Genomic DNA, 23100 nt, shown 5'->3' with positions numbered 1-23100 from the left:
AATATTACTCTGTAGACCTCTTACGGTTGCAGACACCAAAGGGAAAAATTAGATGATTGTAGCCTCTGCCTACTTCCCAGGTTTTAGTTATTAAGCACATCCTTTTGCAGTTAGCAACCTCAACCAATATTACCAGGCGATTGTGAAACCTTTCGTCATCAGATGTCATTTCAATGTCTATCAAGTAATTGTGACAGCATGGACACCAACCATAGGGAGAGTCTTTACTCGACTACGCTCTAACTTATAATATGTGGTTCAGGATAAGGTTTTAGATTTGACTCTAACTATTCCTTCACATAAAACTGGTACACAATTACCATGTGATCAGAGAAGAACCACTTTCTGACTACAAGCATTTACAGTTATAAATTGAAACGAAACGGCTAAGTATGACAGTGTAGAGTTCCAAAATTTGATAACTGGATGCTGCAAAGCCCTACTGGCAAGTTTGGAACATTAGGAATTGGCTGTCTGGAAGACAGATATATATATATATATATATATATATATATATATATATATATATATATATATATATATATATATATATATATATACATGAAAAACAAATAGAGCTTTTTTAATTAAGATGTAATAATTTTAAAACTATATAAAGTCTTTTTATTCAAAATGTAATCTTTCGTGATAATTAGAGAATAGGTTACCCTCTACGCCTTCTTTAATCCGCCTCTGGACTGAAAACTGGCATCGACCATCTGAGTGGAAAAGTGGAAAGAGTAATGTTGCCAACATTGATAATGTTCGGTAGAGATATATCAACAAAGCTAGCAAAAAAGTAATGGCAACAGGTTTTATATTTACCGACTATTGGTGGGTAATCTTGCCAATACAAAGAAAAGGTTGACAACACTGTTGGCAACAATGTTTGCAATGTGTAAACGCGGCAACATAGCTTGGCTATAACTAGGGTTTCGGTCACGTCCGACTAAGTATATCTGGAGCCGACTGTCACTGATACAAGATTAGAGCTTTGGGTAAGTTGGTTGAAATAAGTTCAAATTACTTTTCGTTACATGGATCTAACAAATTTTGTCAATTACGCAAAGTCTAGCTAGTTACAATAATAGGCAACTTTTATTGTAAACGTAACTTGAACTTAGGTCATAAAACTTGTCAGATTATATCGAAGTAAAATGTGAATGCCAAAAAATTAGACTTTTATTAGTGTAACATATATTTGGTATTTTGCACGGCTTGTCAATGGTTTATGTCTAAAGATAAATAATTATTTAAAAAAATTAAGATCTTCTTTATATTACATTCTGGAAATGTGACCTTAATCAAAAATTATATAAGTTGTCGAAAGCTTTGTATTAACAGTTCTACAGCCATGTGTGTTTTTAAGGAAATTTATGTACTAAGTTAATTGATGGGTTTCTACCCAATTCCTAATTGGACCCAGAGTCACATCCTTTTTTTTTTTTGTTGATGTTGGTAGACTGCAATAACCAGTCTAATCTTATTATAAAATGATTTTATTACAATTTCAAGTAACAATGTGAATGGGAAACTTATATCAATACATGAAAATACTTTTCTTTTATTGGTCAAAATTGAAAGTATATTTATTATGTATTCCTTTTCCACATACATTTAAATATTACATACACATATAAATTACTCAGAGAACATTTAACATTATGCATTTTTGTATTAATAGTAAAAATTTGCTTCAGTCATTGGGTAGGGTACGATAAGCGGACCCGGTTTTTTATATCGAAAAATGTAATCATCGATACCTAATATTCGCATCTCAAATCCTAAGTCAATCGATATAAAAGTATCTATAACAGTTCTCAATTATAACAATCATGTGTTTTAAATTAAAATATGGACTTAATATTTACAGTCATGAAACAAATTATAAGCAAAATTAGGAAAACTGAAGACGACCATATTTGCTCCTCTCACAGTTACAGTTATTTCTTTTCCACAAATTTCACATAATGGATTTTTCGGTACGAGTCCAACATGTTGAAGCCATGTAAAACATGTCTTATCATCTTTCAAAGCAATGTCGTGTAGTTTTCTAAAATTGACTGCCATTTTTTAATCATCAATATGCTTATATGTAAAATTGAAATATTACCTTACGTGTATTATTTGAAAGAGTTTACAGCTGTTGATATAGATTATTTAAGTTATTTGTTCAAAATAATTAATCAGTATCGATTGATTATATCGGTGGTTATGATTAAGTAATATCATTTCCCAATTTCGATATAAAAAACCGGGTCCGCTTATCGTACCCTACCAGTCATTTAGAATTTTGTATAGACTATCTATAACATCTCTGATTATATTATCGTAAGTAGTATTTTTTTTAACACTTTTCTATTAGTTTCATGCAAGTTATACTTTTAGAAGCTGTTGTAAAAAATAGAAAAAATGAAATAAATAGTTACAGTATAATTCTCTATTAAAGTTATAAAATATTAAATAACTACAATTTGATGATAAAAGGGAAAGAATGTGCTTTTACTATTGTGTTACTCAGAAACCGTAAGTAGACTATGGTACCTAAAAAATTTTCCAATTATAAAAAAGAAGTTTACTTATACAAACTTTACATCATTGTTACATTTTTGTTCAGAACACATCTGTAATTTTTGTGCAATGTTTTGTGTTTTTGTTAAGTTATATTTCACTTGTTTGTCGCTGTTGCCACTTTGCATATAGCCTAACATGTATATACAAATTATAATTAGGATTTTATCAATATAATTAAAATCCTGAAAACACTAGCTCAAAATAGATTGTGTGCATTTCATAAAATATGATGGATGCTCTGAGGATTTTAACAAGTTTTATTAAAGTAACCAGTAAATAAGGTACTGTTTAGAAATGATTATCAATTAAATAATAATATCGAAAGATTGTAATTAATGCAGACATTATACACAACAACAAACAAAATATCTATATGAATTAGGCTTAAACCCATAAATTCCTATCATTTTTCAGACTACAAATAATTCCTTTCAGTTTTAAGGGATTAAACAATAAATGTTTTGTGTCTCAATATACTTACTAAGCATATTTTCTTGTTTTTTTTTATTTTTCAAATGAACAATTACAACACTTAAGTTGTGAATAGGATAGAAAATATTAGGTAATTGTTAAAAAGTGGTAAAATACAAAAAATTCCTCTTAAACAGAAAAAATCCCTCTTGGGCAAGGTGGTAGGCCCTTAGGTAGAATGGTTGGCTCTTGTGTAGGATTTTTAACAGTAAGACTAGTATTACTTTATCAGTAATTTTTTATTAATTCTCTGATACTTTTAAGTGTTAAAAAGTAAAAAAATCAACCTAAAATATTTTGCTTTCATCTAGTATTTGAAGCTGAAGTTTTACATATTCTACGTTCAATTTGTAATAACTTATATTCTTATCAATAACATATTCTTTCTCAAATAAAGGTAAAGTGAAAGGCAGACCTTTTTTATCAAAAATGTGGAGTGGTGTATGGTTGGGGACATTTGTGATTGGTATGTTTCCAATTTAGTATGAAACTTTCAATTGACACTTTACAAATCTTTGATACTTCACCAAAAGTAATTATGTTTTATTTTTCACTTCGCTATTTCTTACAAATTGTCCAGTTTAAGAAAAAGATTTTCTGACAAGTTTTGGTGTTTTTCTAACCCTGAGTTTCCACATAACAACCAAAGTGACCCCATAAATATCCCATGAAAATGAAAACTCCACGATAACCCAAGTAGGCACAATTTTCAAACTAACTTAGGCTACAATTTGTATTTAAAAGTATTTTTCAAAAATTTATTTGTAAGGACATTTTTCAGTGTTGGAGTTTTACGATAATCTATGTACATTAAATAAACTTAAATAATACCAAGAATATTGTCATTAGGCTAGTTAAAAGTTTAACAAGATTATCATGCTAGTTCAATTGAAACTTGTCCAATGACCTTTTGTAATTTGTCTTGTTGTGACAGAATGATACAGAATAAATAAGATGAAGAGTTGCTGAAGTTATTGGTTTAATCTAGACTTCTTTTAAATGTGACATAACCTGCTACACTGTTACATAATTTCCAAAACTTGTTACATTTTAAGGAATTGTCTTATTAGAACAAATTCAAACAAATTCAAAATTTGTTTGTTATTTTTGTTAGAATACGTTTGGTTTTCAATTAAAGTGACATGTACTCTGTTGTGATTCTGCGTCAGTGCTCAACTTTCTAAGCTTAAAAGAGCAGAGGATTACTAAGGCGAGGAGAAATGCTAAAAGACATTGTTATTGTATCTGCAGCACGCACACCTATAGGTAAGTAGAATTTATGTTTAGGTTTGTTTTTTAAATAAAAAATAATAGCACATGTTGCAACATCTTAAGTTTACTAATATAACATTTACATTTTGTTATGAATAGAATAAGTAGTATATGGTATAGCCTATATAATGGTAACAGCCAATTTGATCTATTTTATGTCCTAAGTCTATCTAGACTAATCCTTAACCTGTTGGCATGCGCATTTTTAACCCTAATCGTGGCAATCATCATTTAAACCAGACACCTGAAGTTGACACTAACCAATCTTTTTTTAGAGAACCTAAGCCTGTTCCCACCACTGTAAATAAAATTAATCATAAACCAGATAGCACTCAAAATAATAAATGTTCAATTTTTTACCAAAATGTTCAACATTTAAGCTCAAAGCTAGAAATTTTTAAAACTTAACTTAATGGAAATTGATCCAGATATATTGACGTTGTCAGAGCATAAAATGTTAGAATCTGAGCTTACATTGTTGCACATCCCAGGGTATCATTTAAGCTCCTATTACACTAGATCTACTTTTATAGGCGGTGGTGTCATGATTCCTCACAAGAGATAGCATCACAAGTAAAAGAATCCTAATGCCGGCTATACAAAATCTATTAGTTGAAAAAGAATTTGAGTGCTGTCTGTCCGAAATTTCAGTATCTAAGTTCACTTTTGTTTTTAGGTTGTATTTACAGGTCACCAATGCCAAGCTTAATGGATGGTTTCTTATTAAAATTTGAAGCTTTATGTAGTATTTTAAGTAACAAACATAAGCATATTATTTTAACTGGAGATTTTAATATTAATGTTTTAAAAAAAGACAGACTTTATCATAAATTTATTAGCATTTTAAAAACTATACATTTAACTTACAGAGTAAATTTCCCAACTAGAGTTCAATTAGGGTCGGGAGAGTGATAACATTATAAGTAATATTGAAGATAAAAGAATGTAAAGTAACAGGTTTAATAACACACATTCTGATCATGATGCACAACTCTTGGAAATATTTGGTATAAAAAATAACAGTAAGAAAATAACTAAAAAATATTCTAGGAAATTTACACAAAATAACACATGCATTTTTCTACAAAACCTGTTTAAAGAATCTTGGTTGGATGTATATCAAGCCCCAGTAAATCTAAAGTATAATATATTTTTAGGGATTTTTTCTTATCACTTCAATATTTGTTTTCCCAAAACTCTTTACCTCACTGCGGGAGGTGATGATCATAGTTGGATGACTGAAGAAATAAGATTTAGGAAAAATGTAATTCATGAATTAGAAATTTGTTTTAGGCAAAGTAAAGACCAAAAATTTAAAGACAATTATAAAGAATCTGAAGAAGGATCTAAAAACTTGTATGGCTAGGGATAAGAAAATATTCTTTGACAATAAGATTAAAAACTCTGGAAATTGCTCAAAAGTCACATGGGGTATAATAAAATCACAAGTAAAAAAGACCTCAAATGCAATCTCAAATATAAGTATTGACAGTAATGGGGAGGAAACAAGTGGTCCTATTGAAGTTAGCAATGTGTTTAACAAATTCTTTGTCTCAGTAGTTTGACCAAGCAGTACTACCCAAGATTGTTAAAAGTAAAGATTATAATGAGAGTAATATCAATACTATAAATACAAATTTTAAATTTAGCTCAATAACAGAGCAAGATCTGGAAAATAGTTAATTCTTTTCAAAATAAACTGTTCCACTGGGTACGATGATATTTCAATAAATATAATTAAAAAAGTCCTACCATCTATTATAAAACCCTTAACTCATCTAATTAATTCATCTTTAATTACTGGTTATTTTCCTGATGAACTTAAAATTGCAAAAGTAATACCAATATTTAAAAAGGGGAGGTAAATGATCCCTCATGTTACCGCCCTGTCTCATTGCTCCCAATTTTTTAAAAAATCTATGAAAAGACAGTTTACACGCAATTAGTTAGCTATCTAGATAAGAATAGATTGTTAGATAAGGAGCAACATGGATTTCAATCAGGAAAATCTACAATAACAGCTGGAATAGACTTTATTAGTTCAATAATTTGAATCAATTGATAGAGAGGTATTATTTTAGATCTCAGTAGAGCTTTTGACAGCGTTTCTTACAAAGAGTTGTTAAAATCGTTAACTATTTTGGGTATTTTCTGGTAAAGAATTAAAATGGTTTAAGTTCTATTTAGCTAACCGTAAACAATATGTGGAAATTGAACATCTTGAGTCAGAAGTTAATGATAAATACATATATTTGAGAAAGTTTAATTCTCATAGGTTAGAAATACCACACGGGAGTACCACAAGGATCTATTTTAGGTCCATTATTGTTCCTTTGCTACATAAAAGGTTTGCCTGGGCTGATTCCTAGGGGCAATAATATTTGCTTGTATGCCGATGACTCTAATGTAACAATCTCTGGGAAGACCATGGAATGTATTGAGGAATCATCTTTTTATTTGCCTTTCAATCATTAAAGACTTTTTTGACAGTAAAAATCTTCTCATAAATTCAAGTAAAACTAATTTTATATCTTTTAATACTAAACAAAATAGAGAAAATGATCAACCAAATATTTTTTTGGACAACACTTTATTAGAACAAGTTGATATATACCAAATTTCTTGGCCTAATGATAGATAAAAATTCTTTCATGGGATAAACATATCGACTATGTTGTTAGTAAAATGTCATCTGGATTGTATGCTCTAAGAACAAATGTCTAAAAATAAGTAATTTGAAAACTCAAACACAAATTTATTATGCTATGGTCCATTCTCACCTAGCCTACGGGATTAGTGTGTATGGCGCTACAACAAAAAGAAATCTTGATAGAATACTGCTTCAACAAAAAAGGGCACTTAGAATAATGTTTAACTTAAAAAGAGACCAATCAGTGAAACATATTTTTGTAGAATTAGGCATTCCAAACTGTTTTTTGGATTATACATTCTGGAAACTGTAGCATATGCTAAAGTAAATATAAATTTTGTCCAAGAAACAAATAGGCATAATTATAACACTCGTACAAACAGGCAAGTAGAACCCCATAATTTGAAAATTTTATACTAAAAAAACAAAATTTGTAGGCACTAAAATGCTCTATTCACCTTCCCGGAAGTTTTTGTTGGAACAAAATTTGATTAAATTTAAAAAAGAACTAAAAGAATTTTTGATTAAAATAGCACCATATTCCCATTGAGGAGTTTTGGGAAAGAAACAATAATTAAAATTTGTGTATACACTTTGTCTATTTATTTACTTATAAGCTATTATTTAAGTTGTAGTTTATGTATACACATAGTGCCATAAACTTAAGAAAATTATGTGATAAGATCCTTTTTATGTATAAGAATTTATGTTAGAAACTAACTACGTCTTGGAAAATATATATGTATGTGTGTGTGTGTGTGTTTTCTGTTTGGTGACCTGTTAAATGTTTGAATTGTTATTTGTTTTTAAAATTTTTGCTAATTATTATATTAGTTTGGTTTAAGTTATATGTCAGCTGTTGCTTGTATTAATTTAATTTATTATATGCAAATTTTAGTTATTATTTAAACTATTATTCAATATTATTAATTATTAGTAATTATACTTATTGTAGGTTGACGCTATTCATTGTACAATGTACATTTTATTGAATAAAGGATTTTTGAATTTGAATTTGAATTTGAAATCATCAGTTTCTGTCTTATATACATACAAACATTGTTTTTCCCTATGGAAAATGTGTGGCATGTATAGTGTTGAACTTGTGAATTTTACTTGGCAGTAGAAATGGTTTTTATTATTAAGTGTAGTTTTAGTATTATACTCCTGATTAGGCCTATGTATTTTTGAGTTTAGTTCTGTTTTAGACAGAGAATATCTTTTTACAAAATCATTAAAATTTGACAAGTATTCTTGAGTAAAATACAGTATTTGAGTATTTTGAAATATTATAGTCTCTCTAGAACAGAAACTCATCCACAGGGTACAAGTAGTTTGATATCAAAGTTTTAGTTGAATTTAAGCGGGTAATGTTTCAACTCTTTCAGTTCAGCAGGCAGAAAGGTAAGAACTTGACAAATGTGTGCTGGTCTCTTTTCAAAGAGTGTTGTATGGTGGGATAGGAGGTGAAAATCACTGACATTATTAGAATTCAAACAAGTTCCATAGAATTTCTATACATTGCTTCAGTATCTTTTCACATACTCCTGGAGACCTATACATTTTTACAAACTTTATACAAAATTTTTTTAAACTTGGCTATCTTGGATTTTTAAAGTTTTAGGAATAAAAACATTTTTAAATCAAGGTTCCATCCTACTATTACGATAAAATTTTCATAACTTAGGTAAAGTTTTGTACAGATAATACATTCCAATAAGTTTCAATTCAAAGTATTGTTCTCCATTATTTCCTGAATTCTAATTTATTTCATAGTTTGACTGGTTTTCCATACCAATTACAACAGCTTCAGTCTAGTTATAGTTATAAAACCACCAAATTGCATTTAAATTCATTATGAAGACGTAAAATATGTGTACTATTACATACATTCATATATACATATATATATATATATATATATATATATATATATATATATATATATATATATATATATACACACACACATACATATTATGTGTGTATGTAATAACAGTAACATAAATCAATAAACTATGTGATTATGTAAAACTACTTAGTCACAATAGTTGAGAGTTATTAAGCTAAAATTAAATATCAAAATTGCAACTCAAAAAATCATTTAAAATATAACATAGGTTCTTTGTTTAAAGGTTATTTTTGACGATGGAAGGATTGTGAAGGAAACAGGATTTTTTCGGACATTTGCCATCGTTCAGTGAAACAAGAAAACAGTAACACTACGTTTCGAGATCTGCAATCCGATCTCTTCTTCAGGTAAAGAACTAACCTAATACATAATTACAAACTAAGTTAAAATAAACAAATCTTACTAAAGCGTTGTGGCACGCCTAAGTCAGGAATCACAACCTACATGTTGTTGTCAACTTCACTAACACTAAAGACATGCACTTAATACAAAACTATACAAAACACTAATCATTAAAAGTAAACTACGGAATACAGGTCACAAAGCGTCTTCACTCGTCTACTGACCACCTACGACTGACCAGAGGGACTAGCCAATGGCAATCGTGACGGCTGGCTAAAACAAGATGGCGGAAATACAAGGGAAGGGGAACAGGAATGGGCCCTTTCGTTATTATTGGTTCATGCGAGATGAACTTCTTAAAAACCATATTGTGACTCCGCATTGGTTTATTACAAATATCCGATCCGTTTGATACTTTTGGTTTTCTCTTTAGTTCATTTTTTAGAATTGGCAACCAAAGCGGCCTAATCTCGACTGATGGTTGACTGATTGGTTGGTCTGCCAATTTAATGTATGTTGCCTCAATTAATTTCCTTTTGAAGAAATGTGGTTCCCGATGTATTATGTGGGCTTCATCCCAATTCATATGATGGTCTTCGGACCAACAATGGTGTGCAATTTTTGACTTTTCTGTGAAACCCTTTCTCGTGTTTTCTTTGTGTTCTTTTATCCTTGTATTTCCGCCATCTTGTTTTAGCCAGCCGTCACGATTGCCATTGGCTAGTCCCTCTGGTCAGTCGTAGGTGGTCAGTAGACGAGTGAAGACGCTTTGTGACCTGTATTCCGTAGTTTACTTTTAATGATTAGTGTTTTGTATAGTTTTGTATTAAGTGCATGTCTTTAGTGTTAGTGAAGTTGACAACAACATGTAGGTTGTGATTCCTGACTTAGGCGTGCCACAACGCTTTAGTAAGATTTGTTTATTTTAACTTAGTTTGTAATTATGTATTAGGTTAGTTCTTTACCTGAAGAAGAGATCGGATTGCAGATCTCGAAACGTAGTGTTACTGTTTTCTTGTTTCACTGAACGATGGCAAATGTCCGAAAAAATCCTGTTTCCATAACATAGGTTTTGAATATTCTGGTTGCAGATATTATGCTTAGTCTTAAACTACCGGATTTTGCACCATCAGATAGCCTATTAAAAGAATACATACAGTTTAGATTGAAAGAGGTGTCAGTTCAGCCAGTCTTTGAGGAAGTATATTAAGTTTAATTCCACCTATAGTATTATACTGGTGAATATAATTTTAATAAGAAAATTCTCTATATTTGATTTGGTATATAATAGTAACTGAAAAACATAAAAATTCACAGTATGATTCTGGTACCCGTATTTCTGGTGGTTAACACTTGTCATAGCCTGCTAATAGGTAAATATTCACAGTCTGTTTGGTCTATCTAGTACACAACAGTAAAACTTCGTAGTCATAGCTTCATTGTTAAACTGTATCATTACAGTATGGTTCTGTGGGTACCGGTATTTCTGGTGGTTAACAATCGTCATAGCATGTTATTAGGTAAAAATTCACAGCCTGTTCAGTCTATCTAACAGAAAACAGTATAACTGTGTAGTTATAACTATGTTGTGGAAGTGTATCGGGAGTGTATTGACTATGACTATGACTATCGTCACAGTATGGTTGTGGTACCAGTAGGCTATCTCTGGTGGTTAACACTTGTCTTAGCTTGCTAATAGGTTAAGTATTAACATATACAATCACACCCTGGACAATTAATTTGCTGCATCTTTTGAAATTAGGTAATATTAGTGAGAATAACAATACTGTATTAGCAGCTTGCAACCTTATCTCTTCTCATATATTTCTGTATTTGCCCTTGACATTTGTTAATCTTTTGCCCACTATATTTGAAAAGTAATTAAAATCTTTTTCTTTCCTCCAACCATTCATTATTTCTTGTTATATTTAATTATAATTGCAAGAAAATACAGTGTTAGCATTCATTTTTTTGTGCTTTGTAGAACTAAACATTGTGTTTAATTACTTTATTGATAACCTTTAATGTGGTATTTTTATTTTGGACATCTAAATGCCTCTCTAGTTTGTCACTAATGAAGAGGACAACTTTTCATTCCACATCTGAAAATATTTTGTAAGAGCTTCAATTCAACTTAAATACAAAATTTTTTGAGAATTGGTAGGATTTTGTTACAATATCTCTTAAAAACTTAAGGAATATATACTAAGCTCAGATAATTCCTAACACCTCCATCTAACCACAGGTATCATAATAAATTATATGCAATTTTAAGCTTGACAAATATTCAGGAGGTCATCTTACAGATTAGGGCATCAGCACAGTCTGAGCTTTGTAATCAGTTATAGACATATAAATAGAAAACTAATTTAGGTTTTATAATAAAAATGTTAAGACCAAGTCATGTAGAAAATCGGTGAGAGATAACAGCAATTTTCACTACTAACCAGTTTTGAACAAAATTTCAAGTTCTATGTTTAAAAAAACAAACGGCCAAAATTATCTGTGTTTTTGTAAGAAATTGAGGTGAGAAAAAATAGAGAAACTGTGTACAAATATTACATACTAATTTGACAATAGATTACAACTTTTATGAATTATAATTACTATATACTAATTTGTATAATAATTCAGTTTAACTACTATAGTAGTATTAAATAAAACATATAAATTAATCGTATGTGTGAGATTAATCTGTATGATCAGTATGTTTAACGTAATATATACAGTATGCCAATTTGCCTTGTTTTGAGGTGCCTTCCTCATTAGCATAACTGTATTGTACAGCTCAAGGTTGTTTGTGTAGCTGTACCAGTTTTAGAGCAGAAACAAAATGCTGTTTGCTCACTGGGAGTTGTAAATAGCAAGATTTTTGCCTTAACTGTGAAATAAAGTCCAATAATAATAATAATACAAGGTAGCAACATGCCACACCATGTGTCTTGTAACAGGCCTCACTGAGGTTGTATAAAAATTGCAAGTCTATATTCTGCGAAACGGACAGACAATCATACAAAAAAGAAATTGTTTACATCCCTGGCAGAAACGTTGGTTGGACATGCACCATCATAGAACTCACTCTTGACTATCTAGAAATGAAGTTTCATGCAAAATTTAATTTTAACAGATAAAATATTTCTTGAGATCTCTTGCCACATGATACATTCTCATTTTTGTTTATTTATGTTTAGTAACAAAGTGTTTAATATTAATAACAGTTCTGGTTTGATATAGGAGAATACTACAGTCTACAACACAAGAATGATTCAAAATAAAATCTTGTCTCCGATTTTCACTCTATTATTTTTATTTTCTGAAAGAAATATTTAAATTTCATGTGGGTGTTCTTAATTTGTTTATAAATTTATATATCCTGCTGTTTTCTTGTTGTCATCATGGTTTCCCTAAGTCCAACACAGAAATATTCACTAGGAAGCGAAATGCACCCACGCCGAACTCAGTTCCTTTTAGGGATATTGTGCAGACATTCAGAGAGAAATGACATTTTTTCAGTCCACCAAGTAATAGGCTTCACTAACACTCAGCCAAATAAAATAAATTCAAAATATTATTATATTATATTATTATAAGTTACAGTTATATTCATAACTGTAATAAATATTATAAATAATAGTATTTAACATAATCGTTCAAAAATAATTACATCGTATTATTCCATCATGTTCATTTAATAGTAGTCAAACTGGTGCAAATTTTGATTAAAATGGATTTGACCATATTAGATAAAATGCAATTTAAAAGCAGTTTGGAAGTAAGATGGGGAGTATGGTAAATAAATGTGTAGTAGTAAATTTGGCTAGATTGTATGTGTAATCAGGTACATTTAAATTTAATAATTGCACATTTATATTTCTTCAGTTTGTTGAAAATTGATTTTTTTTTAATTTTCAGGTACATTCTGTGGGTCACTGTCAACTCTCAAGTCTCATGACTTGGGGTGTGTCGTCATAAAAGAAGTTTTAAAACGTGCTTCCCTTGACCCTTCAGATGTTTCAGAAGTGATTTTTGGACAAGTAAGCATTTTAATTATCATGCTGGTTAACTTATATTTTTGTAAACCATAAGGTTTATCATGATCTTAATAAATTTATAATGCAACTTATAAATCGTAGACAGAATACTTAGAAAATTCCATTCATCTTTATGAAAATATTCAAAATGTCTTGAACAACAGCATTTGGTATGTGGTATTTTTCCTTCAAATTGAAACAATTTTTATGAAATTGGGGAAGGTCAGTCCACCCATAGAGTAAAGAACTGTAATTTTTAGCTGTGTATAGTATAGCAATGGTTAAACAAACCACATACTCTGTGTAAACTAATAAAGTCAAGGGTAGAAATTCTATACTAACCATCAGTGAGAAAGTATACTAACCTATTATTTATATATATATATATATATATATATATATATATATTTATATATATATTTATATATATATTTATATATATATATATATATTTATATATATATATATATATATTTATTCTATACTAATCATCATTTTATACATGACTATGGTCAATGCTTGTAAATTTATAATCTGGTGTGTCCAATCAAATTTTGTGGATGAGACACAGTGTTTTCGGTACCAATTGATAGAGGAGATTTGAATTTGTAGAAACCAATAGGTAATACGCTCCAATCTATGTTTGAATGGACGGAGTGAATAATTGAAAACGAAGGTCAATTATCTTTGTAATCTTTGCTTACAGGTTTATTAATTGAGCAGTTATATAAAAATGACCAGTTAGCTATTGAGATAATGAATGCATTGGTGTACAGCAATGTTATTTTGGGTTTGGAGTTGTCAGTAATGTAGAGCTCACATTTCTGTGAAAATAACAGTGAAGGGAAAGGTTGTTTCATGAAGCCAGTATTAACAGTGTAGGTGTAGTATATTTTTCAGGTAAACAGGCATACTTTTAGTGTACATCTGTTATTTAACTTCATTGGTGATAGTCATTTTAATAGAACATTCTACATTTATTTTCCAATAATTGCATGTATTTTTTAGTGTTTTCACGATACACTGGTTTTGGAAACTGTAGCCTATGTGACTGAGCTTTAGTGAAGTCTATCATTCAACAATGACACAGTATAGCATGTTTTATGTGGTGAAAGGTCGTTTGTTAGTATAGCTCCTTAAAATTTATGAAATTACAGTGATTTTAAAAATGTTTCTACATGAAAATTTCAGTTAAAACTGGACAGTTTTTTATGTGTTACAGCTGGTAGGTATTAGTTTGACGCATAAGCTAGTTTTGAAGTGTGAAATCTTAAAAATCTTTCAAAAAATCTGAATTATTGTCCTCCACACTTTCAGTTAGAGATAAGAAAGTATTATCACTGATGTAACTTATCCTTGGACTTGCAGTACTCGACCAATCATTACAAGATAATCTCTTATCTTTAATTCAACTGGATTGACTTAAACTAAATATAGTAAACCCTTCATTTATCACTACAAACTGTGCTGATCTTCACATAATCAGCTATCTAGAGATAAGACTTGACATCTCAATTACAATAGAAGTTGTTCCCTGAATTGTAGTGATCACTGGCAAGGGTTCAAACCTCACTGAGGGCATTATCTTTTCAAGTGTTTATTGTTGTTTCAATGACTTCTTTGAACCATTTTAGCAATATTATATTAATTTTAACTGTTTTGAGATTAAGATTTAATTTTAAAACATATGCTCTTGTTGCTATATTTTAAAAGGTGCTTTAGACAAAATCGTTAAAATGATGTCACCATTTTGACATTCAAACAAACTATGTCAGCTGATTGTTATTGGTCCATCATACTATATGTCTCAATAACAACATCATGGAAATGTCACATTAAATATGTGGCCTCTTGAGAAATGTAATATCTTTAAAATGTTTCAAAAGGCACTCCATAACAGACTACTATTTCTTAGAATCTTTCTTATAACACAAGAGATAAGATTCTGCTATATTACTCATCACATAATCTGGTAATGTTTGAATAAAGTCCATTCATAATACATAAGTATACATCTATACAAAATGTTATCAGTACAATTGAAACTTCTTGACCATTGTCTAAAATCTTGAACATTGCATTTATTTAGAAATGAGACTACAGTATCAATGAATCTCTCAATGACAACCTTTATGACTTGTAGTTTTATTATTTTAGGTTTAGCTACTTACAGTTGTTTGTGACAATGTACCAGTTTGAAATGCACAATATGAATTTTATCAAATGTTTTGTGCAATAATAATATTACTATTATTATTATTATTATTTCTGTCTATATGTTTGTCTGTCCACTATATGTCAAAAACAAACTGACCTATAGACTTGAACTTGTGCATGAACTTCATTTCTATATGAGTTTGATTATAGTGGATGTCACTTCATAGGAATTGGCTGGGGGTCTACAAAAATTTTTAAATTGGTCTTATGGGTTATCATGATAGCAACAAGAAAATAGCAGAATAAATAAGTTTGTAAACAAATTCAATACTCCCATAAAAGATCCAAACATTTGACCTATCAACAGATTAGCCCAACTATCCTGTGTGTAGACTTTTATTTAAACACTGACATGAAACCAAATTAAAATAAAAAATCTGACCATACCATGTTGCAAGACATGTCCAAGAAAAATTATGTTTCAAATTTTACATGAAACTTAATTTCTACAAGAATGAGTTCTATGATGCGTCACTTTTGTGTCTTCTTTTTTGTGTGATTGTCTGTCTGTCTGTCCGTAGGAGATCTCAAGGATGAAATGAGCAATAGATTTGAATTTTTGCATTAAATCTCAGTGAAACCTAATACATGTGGTGGGATAAACTTCTACCCTGTGGTTAGATGATAAGATATGTTTTATATGCATTATAGTGTTGGTCATCATTTATTTATTTCTTGACTGGATATTCCAAACTGTTACCTCTGTTTTTCTGAAATGAACTAATATATTGGTGGATCTTCAAATAAAAAAAGGAATCTTGTAATATTTTTTTTAATACTTCATTTTTATACTGACATATTATTCTGCAAGTCTTCACATTTTATACTAACTACTTCATGTTTTTTTTACCATTGTGACATTTTAGTTTGAATTAAAAAAAAAGGTAAACTCAGTGGATTTTCTACGCACTCATATTTTTATTTTTGCTCTCTCTATTTTGTTGCTGTAATAAACAGATACTTTTTGGCATGTTTGAAAGCTTATAAAACACAGAGACAATAGAAATTCAATGAAAATCGTAAACTAAAAACTGCCTTTTTTATGTTGATTGACAATTTTATAGTAAAATATTTTGGTTTTTATAACAAGATTATTTTTAATCCTTACAGAAAAATATAAAACTTAAATATTAGAACAAATCTTAAATTCCAGTTGTGTAAGAATGAACGACTTTATCATTATTGATAATAAAAGATTCTGTTTATTTGAATGAAGAGTTCACCTAATGAGTAATCCTAAGCATATCATAAACTCATCTTGTAAGAAGGAAATATGATGCAGGGTCTCACAGCTGGTGAGGGTCAGAATCCAGCTCGTCAAGCCGCCATCAAGGCCGGACTATCATACTCAGTACCAGCGTATTCTGTAAGCATGCTCTGTGGATCAGGACTCAAGTAAGAATGCTACACTTTTAAATTAAATTAATAATTCAAAATTGTAGGAAGCCAATACCCTAATTAACTGAGATTATAGTTAACCCTTTCAGTGCCAGCGTCTGTACAGTACGGATGTTGGCAGTTTTCATAGAAATGCCTCAGTTTCTAATGTAGGAGGTTGTAACCTGTATTCTTTAGTTCAGTTTTAATAATTAGTGTTGTGTTTAGTTTTTTATTAAGTGTATGTTTGAGAGTTAGTAAAGTTGACACACAACATGGTGGTCGTGATTCCTGACATAGGCGTGTCACAACGCTCTGGTATGATTTGTTTATTTTAACCTATTTTGTAATTACATGTTAGGTTAGTACTGTATTTGAAGGAGAGATCAGACTGCAGATCTCGAAATGTTGTGTTACTGATTTTTTCTTTCTCTGAACAATGGCAAGTACCCGGAAAAGTCCTATTTGTTTAGGTTTCGTATTTTGGTAGTCCATGGGCTTGATAACAAAGCTCAGGTGATTCAGTCTAGCACTAGTGCAGACAGTCTGTAATTGTTTACATTGTGTGTAATTGATACCTGTTTCTAGTTACAATTGCATTGTTTATTTGTTATTACTTTTTATTGTATTAAAGTAGTGAATAAAAATTGGGGAAAAAGATAGACTTGCTTCTGTCCATTTTTGTATTTGTTTTGTCTTGTAATTGGTGTTTTTATTTTTTTAAGTACAGTAAACATGTGATATTGTCATGAACCCAATATTTTATTTCAGTTTTGATTTACTTTTTGAGCAAATGTATGTATGAAACATAAATTTTATGTTTAAAACGAAAAACTGGTCAAAAATGTACAAATCTGGACCAGTTTCAAAAAATGGAAAATTTGATGTTGGCCCTAAAAATTTGTTTGTATAGACTTATAAATACATGTAAAATACCTTACTAATGTCAACTTAGATTTTTTTATTGAAGATTTTATATGGCACAAAACCAATTGGTTTTTAATAAATTTTTACAGGTTATTTATTTTTGGAAAGGAAATTTAGTTTTAAATTTACATATGAATGTACCGTTTATTTGAAGTAGAAATATAACAAATTAAGTTGATATCTTTGAAAATAATAACTTTATAATATTTTTATGGCAAAAAACACTATGGCATTTCTCTCAAATATGATTGCGTCCAAAGAGTTAATTAGAAACATAAAAACAGTACAGTTCTGTGTTTACTAATTCAATATACTGGATGCAGCAGCTCCCCCAAATGGCACTGGTCACTTTTGAGAGAGTGTATGATAATGATCCTTAAGAGTTGTTGCTTCTTTTTGTTCTCCTATATACAGGAAGTGTAAAGTGGAAGTGTAACGCTACAATATTTTTCGAAATTTTAACATATAAAATGTATAAATTTTGCACAATATTATACCCTGGTTTAATGATTTTCTATGTAATAATCATCACACAAATGTAGGGACATTTGGGTGATGGTTCTTGGGGAGTAAATACAATAAACTAGAAGTGAATTCAAACACCCGGATCTTTAGACCGAGGTGTAGGTTATGTATTGCCTTCATCAGAACTACAAGGCAAACTCATCTCTGCCACTGGAAAGACATCACACTAGAAGTAGATCACAAGAACTGGAAGTAAGCGTTTTTATTTTGCCAAAATAGGTTTTTGAGATCTATATATAAATATTCTTGATTGTGGCAACAAGGCAAACTCAGCTGTGGCATCAGAAATTTAAATAATTTAAACCAGAAATGCTCCTATACCTACAAAAAAATTATCATCGAGAACCATTATATTACATTTGACTAAGTAGGCTACAGACTTTGATTTTTAAAATTGCAAGTGAAGCCGCAGGTAACAGCTAGTGTAAATAAAAAAAGCAATAATTTTATTATAATTTTAAAGGGTTTTATTATCTAAATATAATCTTATAAACCATATTTCATAAGCGGCTGTTGAAGTATTGAATATTTAAAAGCTGTATTGGCTACTCCTGTATTCAATAAGGAAGAACAGTAACTATAAAAAGTCTATTTGCAGGTCTGTGGTGGTGGGCAGTCAGTCTTTGCAGGTGGGGGACTCAAGTGTGTGCGTTTGTGGTGGACAAGAGTCCATGAGTCAGGCCCCCCACTTCATACATCTCCGTGGCGGGGTCAAGATGGGCAACACAACCCTCACTGACCACATGATTTCCGACGGACTTACAGATGCTTTCTTCAACTTGCACATGGGAGAGACTGGTAGGTAAATGTGAGACGTATCACAGCACAACTTTACTGATGTTGTAAAAGTTATCCGTACATTATACAGAAATCCATTATTTCACAAAGAATTGCGTGCATTCTACTTTTTAATTGAGTTTTAGCCCCTAGGAATTCCTATTTTTCATGATTTAGCTGATTTGATAAACATACAGCAATAGCTTGAATTCTATAAGAGATGGGATATTAAAATTCTGCTAATTATACTTTAACCCTTTGAACGCCGATTTAAATTTAGCATTTTTTCAGATTACGCTCATTTAAGGTGAAAAAATGAAAATGAAAATTCCTTAAAGCTAATTTTTTTATTCATTCCTAATGACTAATAACACACAAAAAAAATTTTACAATAATGTAATACTTGCATTAAAATAATTATATTTTTTCATAACAATGGAATATATAAATAAAAATCAAATTCAGGTTACAGAGTAATCATACATGTGATGAAAAATATGAAAACATCCTCATTATCGTCACTGTCAGTATAATTGTTTAAAAGAATATCACTAATATCATCTTTATCCACATCATTATAAGCACTAGAAAACGTAGCATTCAAAACTTTAGCAACAAAATCGTCATAATCAGAATCGTCTGGGTGATCAGCCATAATTACACAACAGAAAAGAAACAATAAAAACTTGATTATAACACCGAAAACATGGTAACAATAACTTTTTACAACTGTTTGTATAAGGAATGACAACGCAAGAACACTTCCCAAAGGCACAATGCATGCTCCATTGACAGTCGGTAATGGCGGATAGTATCGTCATTGGCGTACAGACGGGAGTGGGAGAACAGCTGCCAGCAACAAAACAATTTATTGCTTACCTACTGCGGCCAGCTGACAGCTGCAACTGGATTATTTGGTCAAGCCAGTACATTACTTAGTATTGTGGCTTATATATTGAGCTTATAAACTTCAAAAACAGTAATTAAATATATTTTTATCGATCTGCGGATTATTTCGTCTTTGGCATTATAAGACCTAAAAACATCGCGGATTATTCCGTCTACGGCGTGCTAAGGGTTAAATGTTTTAAATTTAAACTTTAAATTAAGCTTAATGTAATTATTTTGCAGTAATACTAATTTATTTCAAAATATTTTATAAAGCAATAAAATGATATGGTACCGTAAAAAGTTGACAGTGATTTATTCCAGCATCTAGTAGTCTTGTCTGTTATATCCATCAAATTATATTGTACAATACAATTTTATTTATAATTCCAATATTAATTTCGATGAACAATATGGATGCTTAACCCAATAATTTGTAAAATGAGTAAAGCTTTATCCAAGAGTATACAAGATTCAATTCAAGCAACTTCAAGAATGGCTGCCCCTTGGATGGTTCACGACTGAGTAATCCAGCTCTTATAAAGCATTCTCTTGATGGAGGTTTAGAGTCAACATTAAGGGTGGTCCTCAGGTTAAGATGTAAAGAAGATTTCTTAACATTAATTTAACATGGTAATATAGGCTTAATATTTTTTTTTTATTTTCAGCAATGAGAAGCATATATATAAAAATTAATAACATTCATGTGTTTATTTTATTTTTAGCGGAAAACATGGCTACTCAGTTTGCAATTTCAAGAGAAGAACAAGATAAGCAAGCTGTAGAATCTCAGAGGAGAGCTGAGAATGCACAAAAGCAAGGTCACTTTGTAAAAGAAATAGTACCAGTAACGGTAAAAAGCTCCAAAGGAGACAAAGTGATATCAGAGGATGAATATCCTAAACATGGCACTACTTTAGAAGGATTGGCTAAACTCCAACCATTTTTTGTTAAGGTATCTATCAACATATGATTTTAAGTGTTATCATCAGATAATATAGTTTGGTCTCATAAAATAACTTATTTTTATAGACTTTAAAACATGTTTATCAAATCAAAGATAGTCTTTTATTTTGAAACAGTGGTGATTGTAGATCTGCAAGTCAGAAATTCTATATTGGCAGGACTCTGTTCCTTTACAAAATATATTTTACAAGTTTATAAATAAATTGAGTTTTTTTACTCACATCATATTGCATTTTGATACCTTTAAAATATGTTGGATCTTTAAAAATCCTCCATAACAGTGGTTTTTGTGAAATTTGTCGTTGGAATTGAAAACAAAAATGTTACTAATAATAGAACTAAAATTTCAAGTTCAACACTTAGTAAAAATATTGAAGATATTTTCATATACAATTTTTTTCAATACCAAGAAATATATATTAACCCATTAGCCACTCAATATTCTTGTGTCTAACTTCCTTGTACAAATTAAATTAAATATGCAAAAAATGCAAGGGTTTAGCAAAACTCTCACAAAACATAAAAATTGTATTGCTATTTGGTTGACAGCCATTTTTTTTAGCTAATGAAACAGGTTATAATATACTGTAATTTATAAGCACTAAAGTATATACAAATTTTTTAATTTTGAGAATAAGTGAAAAAATTAATTTTAAAAGCAAGAAATTGTGTTTTAGTATAAAACACAGTTATAATCCTTACACAAATCATAGCAAATACGCAAAAAGCGTGATGGATTAATATTATACCTTGATTCACATTTTTTCTGGGATTAAAACATATTTATATGTATAGTATATGTACTTTTGTTTAGTTTTAATACATACATTTTATTATTTGAGCCCATACTATTGTTTAAACAAATATTTAATAACGTATGTCTTCATCACGGTACCGTCTTGTGATCAGTGTTTTGGTACCACGTCAGCCGTCACGAGACGGTACTGTGATAAGTGGTTAATGGGTTAAATTTGTATACAAGGCAATAGCGTGATATGATCAATCATGCAATCATGTTAAAATAAGTCACGTTTTGCAGTCAGCTGATTGAATGGACAGTCTTTGGTACTCTTATAGCTCAGGTGTTGTTCTACAATGTCATCAAATTTCATTCAGTGGATTATTTAAATAAAATATATTTATTTTAAATAACTCTTCTTAATTAGAGATAATATTCCAGTTACATTTAAAGCAAAAAAGAGTGAAAGATATTTAAAGCAAAAGAGTGAAAGATACATGCCAGGGAGTGCCTCATAAAAGTAATGCTGTGAGTGCTATTAACATAATAAAATTTAGTGTGTTCGCCTAAGTAAATGTAATATAAATCTTATGTACATAAGTGTTGATTTTTCCATTTACAAAACATTCCCGTACTTCGATTTTCATGTATTGCATACTTTTAAGTGCTCTGCTCTCATCTCACAATAAATAACTACAGTTGTGCAAAATATTGAAAATCATATCACGATTAAAGGTTCTATTATAGACAAAGTCAACATATGTTACTTTATAAGATGTAAGATCTATAAATATATTACATCTATCTTTAAATATGTTACATCTTTTAAACCTATTTACATACATAATATAAGAAAACTATCTTATAACTAGAAGTTATCTGTGGCTATGCATGCAATTCTGTCAGTTTTGCATTTTAGCATGGAAAGTCTTACTTTTCAGCCATTTTTCCATTGTAACTTTAAATTTACTGACTGGAACATCCCATGCTCTTTCTGGTAACTTCTTAAATAGTTTATTCATAAAATTATTTTTATGTAATCTAACAAGTATTTACTTCTTGTGTGATGCCTATGAATATCGTGTCTATTTTTAAAGCGGTTTATATTTTCTTTTACCTGAAGTAACAAACGATATACAGGCTTGTGAATGTCATAATTTGAGATTCTTTAAATAATGTTAAATAATAATTTGAATTCCAATTAGGAACTACGTAATATTGTTATTGAAATCTACAGGGTATATGTGTTCTAATCTTTCAGGTTTAGGGTTTGTTTGTACAGTTATTTGTAGCACTTGTAACATATCTGCCAGTGGAAAATGTCTTTTCTACCTTGATTCTGTTCTCGTATATATATGTGTATGTGTGTGTGTGTTTTCTTGTTAGTAATTTCATTTTCTACACCCTTACTTAACTCAAAACTATAATAAAG

The 23100-nt window shown here is 30.0% G+C and overlaps 1 protein-coding gene across 3 annotated transcripts; it reads left to right on the top strand.

The window, feature by feature from the left end:
* Positions 1 to 826: 826 nt before the first annotated feature.
* On the top strand, positions 827 to 21076 carry LOC124373832 (acetyl-CoA acetyltransferase, cytosolic-like). Of its 3 annotated transcripts, none has more exons than XM_046832156.1 (6): positions 827 to 998; positions 4215 to 4311; positions 13134 to 13255; positions 16752 to 16864; positions 18897 to 19096; positions 20689 to 21075. In XM_046832156.1, the coding sequence occupies exons 2-6, from the start codon at positions 4266 to 4268 to the stop codon at positions 20934 to 20936; spliced, it is 729 nt and encodes a 242-aa protein (XP_046688112.1). In that variant the 5' UTR covers positions 827 to 998; positions 4215 to 4265; the 3' UTR covers positions 20937 to 21075. The 3 variants fall into 3 exon arrangements, with proteins under 3 accessions (XP_046688112.1, XP_046688113.1, XP_046688114.1); XM_046832157.1 differs by having other exon boundaries at positions 923 to 998; positions 4160 to 4311; positions 20689 to 21076; XM_046832158.1 differs by having other exon boundaries at positions 945 to 998; positions 4184 to 4311; positions 20689 to 21076.
* Positions 21077 to 23100: the final 2024 nt, after the last annotated feature.

This window comes from Homalodisca vitripennis, unplaced genomic scaffold (assembly GCF_021130785.1).
Source record: "Homalodisca vitripennis isolate AUS2020 unplaced genomic scaffold, UT_GWSS_2.1 ScUCBcl_6476;HRSCAF=13702, whole genome shotgun sequence".
NCBI lineage: Eukaryota > Metazoa > Arthropoda > Insecta > Hemiptera > Cicadellidae > Homalodisca > Homalodisca vitripennis.
This window is presented reverse-complemented; position numbering and strand designations above follow the sequence as displayed.

Coding starts and splice junctions, on each gene's coding strand:
- LOC124373832 (XM_046832157.1), top strand. CDS start 4,266: ATGCTAAAAGACATTGTTATTGTATCTGCAGCACGCACACCTATAG. Junction 4,312..13,133: donor TGCAGCACGCACACCTATAG/GTAAGTAGAATT, acceptor TTTAATTTTCAG/GTACATTCTGTGGGTCACTG. Junction 19,097..20,688: donor CTTGCACATGGGAGAGACTG/GTAGGTAAATGT, acceptor TTTTATTTTTAG/CGGAAAACATGGCTACTCAG.